The sequence below is a fragment of the Bison bison genome, unplaced genomic scaffold (assembly GCF_000754665.1).
Source record: "Bison bison bison isolate TAMUID 2011002044 unplaced genomic scaffold, Bison_UMD1.0 scf7180017864065, whole genome shotgun sequence".
NCBI lineage: Eukaryota > Metazoa > Chordata > Mammalia > Artiodactyla > Bovidae > Bison > Bison bison.
The window spans coordinates 103990-115153 of record NW_011494637.1 but is presented as its reverse complement, the minus strand read 5'-3'; the positions used below and the strand labels follow the sequence as shown (position 1 = coordinate 115153).

At 44.8% G+C, this 11164-nt stretch overlaps 1 protein-coding gene across 1 annotated transcript in view; it reads left to right on the top strand.

Annotated features, from left to right (window-relative positions):
* The first annotated feature begins 218 nt into the window (after positions 1-218).
* The window catches only part of LOC104986259 (1-acyl-sn-glycerol-3-phosphate acyltransferase delta-like), a 109535-nt gene continuing 98589 nt past the window's right edge, over positions 219-11164 (top strand). Inside the window, exon 1 of the mRNA XM_010836741.1 lies at positions 219-444. Within this exon, the coding sequence (XP_010835043.1) occupies positions 369-444 (76 nt within the window). The 5' untranslated portion in view covers positions 219-368. The remainder of the gene's footprint in view (positions 445-11164) is intronic.

Below are 11164 nucleotides of genomic sequence, written 5' to 3'. Positions count from 1 at the left end.
TACCGAAGCACTTCCTTACATTAATTGCAAGGGGAGGGGGAGGGACTCATTTTACAGCAGCTCGTCTCTCCCTCCTTGTAACTGCTAAATTGTAGCTTTAAAAGGAAGTGACATGGGGTGGGGAGAGACGTCAGCTGAGGACCACTTTTTTTTTTTCTTTCCCGAAGGGTCCACCCCATGGGTGGAGTCTCGCTTTTTTCTTTCCAGTGTTGGCTGTCTTACAGCGCCTGTAAACTAGTGGCAATTTCTGCACCCCAGCCTGCTCCCTTTCAGTGTCCGATCTCTAAGTCCATGTGTCCAGGGCTGCCAGAAAGGAGGGATCTGCGGTTCGTGCTGTTTGCAGGCGGCTTCACCTCTGGGCGTGGCGGATGTGTGCGCCCCTCTGTCTCTCCCTCGTTATTTCTCTCCTTGGCTGGATTTCCCTAAAACCTCTGGAAGGGGTAGGTAAGCGAGAGGAGGCGAGGAAGGCGGAGAAGGAAGTGAGGCGACCGCGGGAACGTGGAGGGGCTTTGCCGCCGCACAAGGACCATCTCTTTGTGCTCAGCCGGGGGGAGCGTGTCTGTGCGCCTTGGGATGCCGAGCTGCTGCGCTGGGGTTCATTTCCCCACCCTTGTCCAGCCACCCTCCCCCACCCCCGTCCACCTCCCCGCCTCGGGTGAAAGAATTTTCTCTGCAATAGATGAAGCCGCTGCGAAGGTTCCTGTTACCGATCGGTCTCTTTTTGTGTCAGGCAACATGTTCTTCCGTCTCTGGCGTTTCTATGGCAACCACAGAAAGACTACACCAAATGCATCCCCTCTACCCATCGCTTTATTTGTGTTTGCTCCGCGTCGGTGGCTCTCCGCGCGCGGGTTCTCGCCCGGGGCTGCTCAGAGGCAGCCTGGCTTCGTGGCTACCCCTCCTCACCCCCCGTTTTGGTTTTTCCCTATTACCGGCGGGCTGGGGGAGGGGAGTTGTCAAGGAAACAGGCTTTTATACTTACGTCTTTATTTACTTAATTTTCAGCCTATGAAATTTTTTTCATCATATCTGGGAATTAGAAAAACAGTGATTTGATGTTTATGTAAGTCTTCCGTTTCTGGTCTTTCTGGAAAACCTAAACTGTTCTCAAGACGTGATGTTAAATCCGTGATCTAACTAAAGAAGTTGGGGGTGGGTGGGTAGCACTTACTTCTTTAGTAGAGGAGATGAGATCCTGGAGAAAAGTTTTAGAGGGTGTTTGCGAATCCACTGACAGATGTGTTATTTTCTGCCCAGGTTTGCTTAAGAGTCTAAATGTTTAAAAGAGTGGTCTTTGTTCTAGTCTGAACTGACGTAGCACACCATATAAGTTCAACAAGTATAAGTAACAATCAGGTAACTACCAGCAGGGTTCCCAGTTTTTTTGGTATCCTTCTAATAGGGATTAGAGGCTGTCCCCTCCCCTTAAGGTGAGAGTCCTCTTTTTCAAAGCTGGAAACGAATGAACTCATCTGTGACTGTTAGTTAAGCATTCTCAGTTGGAAAAAAAAAAGTATCTATCGTGAGTTAAGGGAGAAAGTGTCTGTGGTGTGTGTGTGATGTGTGTGGGGTAAGCAGGGCAGGGACATCAGGGGCAAGTCAAGCCCTAAGTTAGAACTGCTAAATCTTCTTAATGTCCTCTATGGAGGGAAAAAGAGTTGATTTTCAAGAAAAATATAAAACAGAGAGAAAAAAGTATCATCTACCTAGTAACAGGCAAAGTTAAATATAATTAAAATCAAGTGACCCATCTGTGGAACAGACATAGTCCAGATCGGCTTATTAACAGGTAGGAGTCAAGTTGACAGTCTTCATTCAGTGCATCTGAGATGTTTGATAACCGATACTATTCTTTTAAGGGGTGTCCTGAATTACCAAATTAGGATTTATAGAAAGGATCAACAGTAATATCACCCTTGAGTCTTAAAACTATCTGTAGTTTTGGATAAAGATGAGTGAAGGTGGCTTAGCCCTCACAATGCCTTCTGGCTAGAAAGCCTAAGGCATCACTTGGAAACCTCCCAGTACTCCCCCTCCCCTCCCCCGCCTCCCCCGGGGAAGCAGGAAGAAGGGGTGGTTTAATGAGATTCTGCTTGCCAAGATCCTTATCTCAACATGCTCTTTTCTATGACTTATAAAACTTATAGGACAAGAGGTCTTAAGTATTACAGATACAAAAGTTATCTGAAAAATAGCATGGCACAAAACTAGCGGAATTCAATAAAGAGGGCAGGTTTCAAGACATAAAGCACACAAAAGTGTCGTTAAAAAATTAGATGATCGTTTTGAAAAGCCCAGGCTAATCTATATAAATAGTTGGCGTGTAGGTTTGCAAAGAGTGTGGGAAGCAGTCAGGCTCTGTTACTGTTTGCCAGCCTGAAGATGTCCTCACGGAGCTCGGACATAGATTGACCACATCAGATGGACCACATGACCCTGCAGGATAGATGGACAGTGTGCGAGTCAAGTGTGATGCAGGCAGTCCTGAGCTTCCAAATCTAGGAGTTGCACAGCAAAAAGCCTTGTAGGATGGGGTTCAAAGGAAAAGTAGCAAGAATTGTTTGTCACTTCAGCCAAAAAAAGAGAAGGAATCACTGTCCTGTAATTGGACTGAGTAGAACTTGAAAACTTGATTAACACTCTTGACCTGGGTAGGGTCAATGAAGGATCAGTGGAGTGGGTCCATGGAGCAAACACTCTTGACCTGGGGAAGGTCAATGGAGCTGTGGATGCAGAGCAAATTCGGGGTCCCCTGAGAGGCGGGATGGAGGCGATGCTGAGGAGATAACTGGTGAAGTTGGGGCTAGTCATTCACTGTCGTTGGGATTGCATGGATCTGAACTGGACGCTGCCAAGTTTGTGAAGAAAACAGAAGTGGTGGTCTGTGGTCTCAAGTTTAAAAGTTGTCAAACCGGTGACAACGTGCGTAGGTGGGCACACAGTTGGAGAAAAGGAGGCGGGGCAAGAGAAGTGGATGCAGTAAGTCTGGGAAGAATGTTACGGGGATGTTGACGTTGAAGGTTTGAAGGAGAGGAGACAGATGTTTCTAGGGGAGGAGGCAAAGGTGTCCCAGGTAACAAGGATGGTGGTGGGTGATGGGTCCTGGGTCAAGGTTCTTGTCCGAAGCAGGGAGAAGTCCATCTTTAGTCTGGAAATGGGCCAGGTGGAGAGAACTGGTGTGGAGAGAACCGGTAGTGATTCAGGGACAGGATTTTGTTTAACTCAGAATAAGACTGGCAGAAAAAGTGAGAAAGTGTTAATCACTTGGTTGTGCCCAACTCTTTGCGACACTATAGACTGTAACCTGCCAGGTTCCTCTGTCCATGGATTTCTCCAGGCAAAAATACTGGAGAGGGTAGTCATTCCCTTCTACAGGGGATCTTCCTGGCCAAGAGACTGAACCTGGGTCTTCAGCATTGCAGGCAGATTCTTTACCATCTGAGTCCCTGTAAGTAAAATGCAGAATCCTTCCTAATCCAGTTATTGTTGAGTTGAAACTCCAAGAAGTGAAGGCTAGACTTAAATCAGACTTAAAAGAAGTGAGAAATTTGGGAAAGGAAGCCCCCACACACCCACAACGTCATTCTAATAATACTAACCATTGCTGTTGCTTTCAATTGTGGGGTGCTCAAGTGAGCACTGGGCAGACTTAACTATATTTTGTTCGATCTGCTGTATTCTGAAAAAGAGGTCTCATGGGCATGGGAATACAGTGTATTCATAGTTCTGAATGGTTTTGGACACCTCAATGTTTAAATGTAGTCAAGCCTGGCTTAAAAACCGTCTGCATCCCATAGAGTTTGTGCATCGCTAATTCAAGAAGCTTCGTCCCAGGGCAGAATCCATTTGTGAAGCTTTGTAACTTGGACATTTGGCTTCATGTAGGAACCAAGGAGGATCACTGCTAAGCTGGTGGGAAAGAGAAAGCTTAAATCATGAACTTGCTCTTTTCACAGTATTTATGTGCATTTATTATGCGTAAATAGCTTGTTGTTCAGACACTGTATCAGACTCTTTGCAACTCCACGACTGTAGCACGCAAGGCTTGCCTGTCTTTCACTATCTCCCAGAGCTTGCTCAAACTCACGTCCATCGAGTCGGTGATGCCATCCAACCATCTCATCCTCTGTCGTCCCCTTCTCCTGCCTTCAATCTTTCCCAGCATCAGGGTCTTTTCTAATGAGTCCGCTCTTCGCATCAGGTGGCCAAAGTATTGGAGTTTCAGCTTTAACATCACTCCTTCCAATGAATATTCAGGACTGATCTCCTTTAGGATGGACTGGTTGGAGCTCCTTGAAGTCCAAGGGACTCTCAAGAGTCTTCTCCAACACCACAGTTCAAAAGCATCAGTTCTTCGGTGCTCAGCTTTCTTTATAGTCCAACTCTCACATCCATACGTGACTACTGGAAAAACCATAGCCTTGACTAGACGGACCTTTGTCCACAGAGTCATGTCTCTGCTTTTGAATATGCTGTCTAGGTTGATCATAACTTTCCTTCCAAGGAGTGAGCGTCTTGTAATTTAGTGATTGCAGTCACCGTCCACAGTGATTTTGGAGCCCAAGATGGTGACTCCGTTTTCCCTGAGTGCCTGAGTATCTTAAAATAAGTGCAATATTTGGGAAAGCTATGATGGAACAGTCTCTCTAACCTGTTTTCCTTTATTTTTAAAGGCTTTCTCTACAAAGATTTTCTACTTGTGTTTGTTTTTGTTCCTCCTCTGATTTGCTTTACTTCTTCCTTTAACCTTAGGTTCTACCTTTCAGTCATCACTCATTCATTCCTATATCATCCATCCATTTATTCATTCACTCAAAAATGAGATTTGTATCATGTGTCAGACATTATATATTACGGATGTGGCCATAAATAGGCAACTATTTCTTCCTTGAAGAAGCTCAGAAACTAGCAGGGGGAAAGATGGAGAAACAGTCCCTTCAACCAGCGAGTATTCATTTTATTACTATTATTAACCCATAGTTGATTTACAATATTGTGTTAGTTTCAAGTGTACAACTTCAGATTGTTTTCCATTACGGATTATTGTAAATTGAACTTATTGAAAACAGTTCCACAGGCTATACAGCAAATCCTTACTCTTTGTCTATTGTATGGAGAGCAGTGTATATCTATGAATCTCATGTTCCTAGTTTATCCCCCCTCTTCCCCTTTCCTTTTGGTAGCTATAAGTTTGTTTTCTATGCCCATGAGTCTTGTTTCTGTTTTGTAAATAAATTGATTTGTATGATTCATTTTTTAGATTCCAGATATAAGTGATGTGATATAATATTTGTCTTTCTCTACCTGATTTACTTCACTCAGTATGATGATCTCTAGGTCTGTCGTGTTGCTGCAGATGGCAACATTTCATTCTTTTGAATGGCTGAGTAATATTCCGTTTTTCTTCTCTGATAGCTCAGTTGGTAAAGGATCCATCTGCAATGCAGGAGACCCCAGTTCGATTCCTGTGTCGGGAAGATCCGCTGGAGAAGGGATAGGCTACCCACTCCAGTATTCTTGGGCTTACTTTGTGGCTCAGCTGGTAAAGAGTCCGCCTGCAATGCTGGAGACCTGGATTCGATCCCTGGGTTGGGAGGATCCCCTGGAGAAGGGAAAGGCTATCCACTCCAGTATCCTGGCCTGAAGAATGCCAATGACTGTATAGACCATGGGGTTGCAAAGAGTTGGACACGACTGAGCAACTTTCAGTTCACATATATATACATGCACACATACATACAGGGACAGGGACTGGGATGGATTGAAGGCAGGAAGAGAAGGGAACGACAGAGGATGAGATGGTTGGATGGCATCACCGACTTGATGGACATGAGTTTGAGCAGGCTCTGGGAGTTGGTGGTAGACAGGGAAACCTGGCGTGCTGCAGTCCATGGGGTAGCAAAGAGTTGGACACGACTGAGCGACTGAACTGATACATACAGGGGGTATTGTTTTTGATTTAAGCATTTATTGGCTAATGGCACCAGATGTTTCTTTCATTGAACAGTTCTATACATAGACTGTTCTGGGCAGAGAGGTAGAGTGCTTAGCAGTTGACTGTTCATCTTATAATTTTCTTGTGTCTTCCTCACTGGTTGGGCATATGTCTGATGTCAGTAAACATTTGTTGGCTAACTAAACGGGAGAAGCGAGGTTTTGACCCTGCAGACACAGAGATACAATGTGCAGCAGGCTTGTAAATTCTCTTTCTGCAAAGCACAAGCTGAGTGAGATCACCTCTCAAAGTTCCCTCAGAGTGAGTTCCTTGTAGACTTCCATGGGACTACGGCTCCCTCCAGATGGACTCAAGATAGGACATTTTTAAAGGACAAGCTCCCAACTGCATTGAAATTATATGCTCATCACTTTACTAGATAATCCCTGGTCATTAGATTTCCCATAAGGCGTGGCAAACCTGTCTCTCATTCTACAAAAGCAAGTGGGTTTCAACACCTTAAATCCAAATATCCCCAATACATTATGTTAAATAAGTATTTAAACTTGTTGCAGCACTTCCTGTTTGTATTTCCTGCTGTCATGGAGCTCCTCTCAGCAGGATTGTTTGGCCCCTTGTAATTTCTACCTTCAGCAGGAAATTATATGGGCAGCCTAACACAGTTCATCCGGAACACCCCCTCCGGTGCCGCCTGACCTTCAGAGCGAACACTTAGCAGATCCCCCTTCTTTGTTATTCTGATTGCAGATGAGGTCAGCTTCTCCCTTTGGCAGGAAGTTGTTCCAGATAACTGGTCGGCAGAGGTCTCTTCCCTCTGACCTTGGGTCATACCGAATGCCTGTTTCATGGTCATTTCTACGTAGGAGCCACAGGAGAAGAGGCACATTGTGACCTTTGCGGTCGGAAGGACACTTCCTGACACTGAACTTCCTGCAGGAGATTATTCCTTAGTCTGGGGGCTGAAGGGTAACCTACAGAAGCGGTCAGAGACGCTGAGGTGACCCGCCAACCTGTAGGGTGTATGTGAGAATCAGCAGCCCACCTGGCTGAGGGCACCTCGTGGGCTAGTCAGTTACACAGACCTCACACTTTGTCATTCCCTTTATCCTCGTAAGAAACAGAGCAGGGCAAAACTGTTACCACTCTCCGTTTTATAGAGAGAGTAAAGATGAGAGCATGTTGGTTACCACTCTCCGTCTTATAGAGAGAAAGTAAAGATGAGAGCATGTTGCTCACCTAACATCCTAATAAGTAACCAAAACAGAACTGAGATTGGACTCAAGACTATGGTACCGCTCTTCCCGCCAATCCCCCATTTCAGTGGCATCATGTTCTTGCATCTGTGCTCAGGCCCAGCCCAGTGCCTGGGATGCACACACACACTGTTCCTGCAGTTCTCAACAGCTCTGTATCATGTGGACCTTCCCTTGCATGCCTTTCATCCTAGGTTTTAGGAGCTGCAGAAATTCTGAAAGAGTAGTAATTTAGAACTTGAGGCGGGAGGGAACTTATAGCAGTACTTCTAAGACAAGCTACTTTAATAGTTTTCAGGGAGCTTTGTTGTTTTGTTGTGGTTTAGCCATAGAGGTGGTTAAAGGAGAAAAGGAAAGATATACGCATCTGAACGCAGGGTTCCAAAGAATAGCAAGGAGACATAAGAAACCTTCCTCAGTGATCAATGCAAAGAAATAGAGGAAAACAACAGAATGGGAAAGACTAGAGATCTCTTCAAGAAAATTAGAGACACCAAGGGAACATTTCATGCAAAGATGGGTACAATGAAGGACAGAAATGGTGTGGACCTAACAGAAGCAGACGATATTAAGAAGAGGTGGCAGGAATACACAGAAGAACTGTACAAAAAAGATCTTCATGTCCCATATAACCATGACGGTGTGATCACTGACCTAGAGCCAGACATCCTGGAATGTGAAGTCAAGCGGGCCTTAGGAAGCATCACTACGAACAAAGCTAGTGAAGGTGATGGAATCCAGTTGAGCTATTTCAAATCCTAAAAGATGATGCTGTGAAAGTGCTGCACTCAATATGCCAGCAAATTTGGAAAACTCAGCAGTGGCCACAGGACTGGAAAAGGTCCATTTTCATTCCAATCCCTAAGAAAGGCAATGCCAAAGAACGTTCAAACTGTTGCACAATTGCCCTTATCTCACCCAATAGCAAAAAAATTTATTCATTTTTAATTGAAGGATAATTGCTTTATCAGATCAGATCAGGTAGATCAGTTGCTCAGTCTTGTCCAACTCTTTGCGACCCCATGAATCGAAGCACGCCAGGCCTCCCTGTCTCTCACCAACTCCTGGAGTTCACTCAGACTCACGTCCATCAAGTCAGTGATGCCATCCAGCCATCTCATCCTCTGTCGTCCCCTTCTCCTCCTGCCCCCAATCCCTCCCAGCATCAGAGTCTTTTCCAATGAGTCAACTCTTCACATGAGGTGGCCAGAGTACTGGAGTTTCAGCTTTAGCATCATTCCTTCCAAAGAAATCGCAGGGCTGATCTCCTTCAGAATGGACTGGTTGGATCTCCTTGCAGTCCAAGGGGCTTTATAGTAGTTCACAATAGCGCAAAATTCTCCAAGCGAGGTTTCAATAGTATGTGAACCAAGAACTTCCAGATGTTCAAGCTGGATGTAGAAAAGGAAGAGGAATCAGAGAACAAATTGCCAACATTAGTTGGATCATCGAAAAACCAAGAGAGTTCCAGAAAAACATCTACTTCTGCTTTATTGACTATGCTAAAGCCTTTGACTGTATGGATCACAGCAAACTGTGGAAAATTCTGAAAGAGATGGGAATACCAGACCACCTGACCTGCCTCTTGAGAAACCTGTATGCAAGTCAGGAAACAACAGTTAGAACTGGGCATGGAACAACAGACTGGTTCCAAATAGGGAAAGGAGTACATCAAGGCTGTATATTGTCACCCTGTTTATTTAACTTATGTGCAGAGTACATCATGAGAAACACTGGGCTGGAAGAAGCACAAGTTGAAATCAAGATTGCTGGAAGAAATATCAATAATCTCACATATGCAGATGATACCACCCTTATGGCAGAAAGCCAAGAGGAACTAAGAGCCTCTTGACGAAAGTGAAAGAGGAGAGTGAAAAACTGGCTTAAAACTCAGCATTAAGAAAATTAAGATCATGGCATCTGGTCCCATCACTTCATGCCAAATAGATGGGGAAACAATGGAAACAGTGTCAGACTTTATTTTTTTGGGCTCCAAAATCACTGCAGATGGTGATTGCAGCCATGAAATTAAAAGATGCTTGCTCCTTGGAAAAAAAGCTATAACCAACCTAGACAGCATATTAAAAAGCAGAGATTTTATTTACTTTGCCAACAAAAATCTGTTTAGTCAAAGCTACGGTTTTTCCAGTAGTCATGTATGGATGTGAGGGTTGGACCATAAAGAAAGGTGAGCACCAAACAATTGATGCTTCTCAACTGTGGTTTTGGAGAAGACTCTTGAGAGTCCCTTGGACTGCAAGGAGATCAAACCAGTCCATCATAAAGGAGATGAGTCCTGATTATTCATTGGAAGCACTCATGCTGAAACTGACACTGCAATCCTTTGGCCACCTGATGTGAAGAGCCGACTCATTGGAAAAGCCCCTGATGCTGGGAAAGACTGAAGGCAGGAGGAGAAGGGGACGACAGAGGATTAGATGGTTGGATGACATCACCGACTCAATGGACATGAGTTTGAGCAAGCTCTGGGAGTGTGATGGACAGGGAAGCCTGGCGTGCTGCAGTCCATGGGGTCGCAAAGAGTCAGACACGACTGAGCAACTGAACTGACTGACTGAGGGAGCTTTCTTGTTTTGTTGTGGTTTAGCCACAGAGGTGGTACCGTGGAGGAAGGGAACAGGCCCTATGATTAAAATATCTGAGTGACAGTGCAGTTCATACTTTAAATATGAGCTGTGCTCAGAACCAGTTTAAAAATTTTTTTATACATGACTGAACTGAACTCAACATATAATCAGCTTAAGCATTATTATTATTATAAATGTGTTTATTTATTTAGTTGTGGCTAGCAGAATCTTTTAATTGTGGCACATGGGATCTAGTTTCCTGACCAGGGATGGAACCTGGGTCCCTGCATTGGGAGAGGTGAGTCTGAACCAGTGGACCACCAAGGAAGTCTAAATATTATTATTTTTTAATTTATTCATTTTTAATGGAAGGATAATTGCTTTACAATATACTGTTGGTTTCTGCCATACATCAACATGAATCAGCCGTAGAACTCCAGTGTTCTTGCCTGGAGAATCCCAGGGACGGGGGAGCCTGGTGGGCTGCCGTCTATGAGGTCGCACAGAGTCGGACACGACTGAGCGACTTCGCTTTCACTTTTCACTTTCATGCATTGGAGAAGGAAATGGCAGCCCACTCCAGTGTTCTTGCTGGAGAATCCCAGGGACGGGGGAGCCTGGTGGGCTGCCGTCTATGGGGTCGCACAGAGTCGGACACAATTGAAGCGACTTAGCAGCAGCAGCAGACATATGTCTCCTCCCTCTTGAACCTCCGTCCCAACTCCCACCCCATTCCACCCCTCTGGATTGTCAGAGCCCTGGTTTGAGCTCCTGGTATTATTCTCAATGGTGAATAACTGAGAGCATCTCCTCTAAGATGAGGAACAAAGACGAGGGCGCCCACTTTCGCCACTATCATTCCACATAATTCTGGAAGTCATAGGTATGGCAATCAGAGAAGAAAAAGAAATAAAAGGAATCCAGATTGGAAAAGAAGTAAGTCTCTCTTTGCAGGTGACATGACACTATACATAGAAAACCCTAAAGATAGTATCAGAATCAATTTTTAATCAAGAATTGAACTTTGCCACGAAGTTGCTCTTAAAATACCTGCTATGCCTGCCCTCGGTGATTCCCAAGGCTGTGGGTAGATGGAGTCAGCTCTTCTTATCTGTTTTTGATTGTCAACAAATCTATTAGCGAGTCTAAAGGCAGAGAATTATCTGCAAAGATACTGCCAGCGCTTATCTTGGACAATGAGAATGAGAGAAATGAATTGAGTGAAGGTTGGTCTTTTTCCCATCTCCCTCCTGAGCTGTCCCCTCTCTGTGGGCAGAGGTTAACCCACGCTGATGAAATTTTAAAGAGTCTGTCCTTCCCTAGCGCTTCCTCCCAGGATGCAGAAGCCGTCCACACACCAGCAAAAG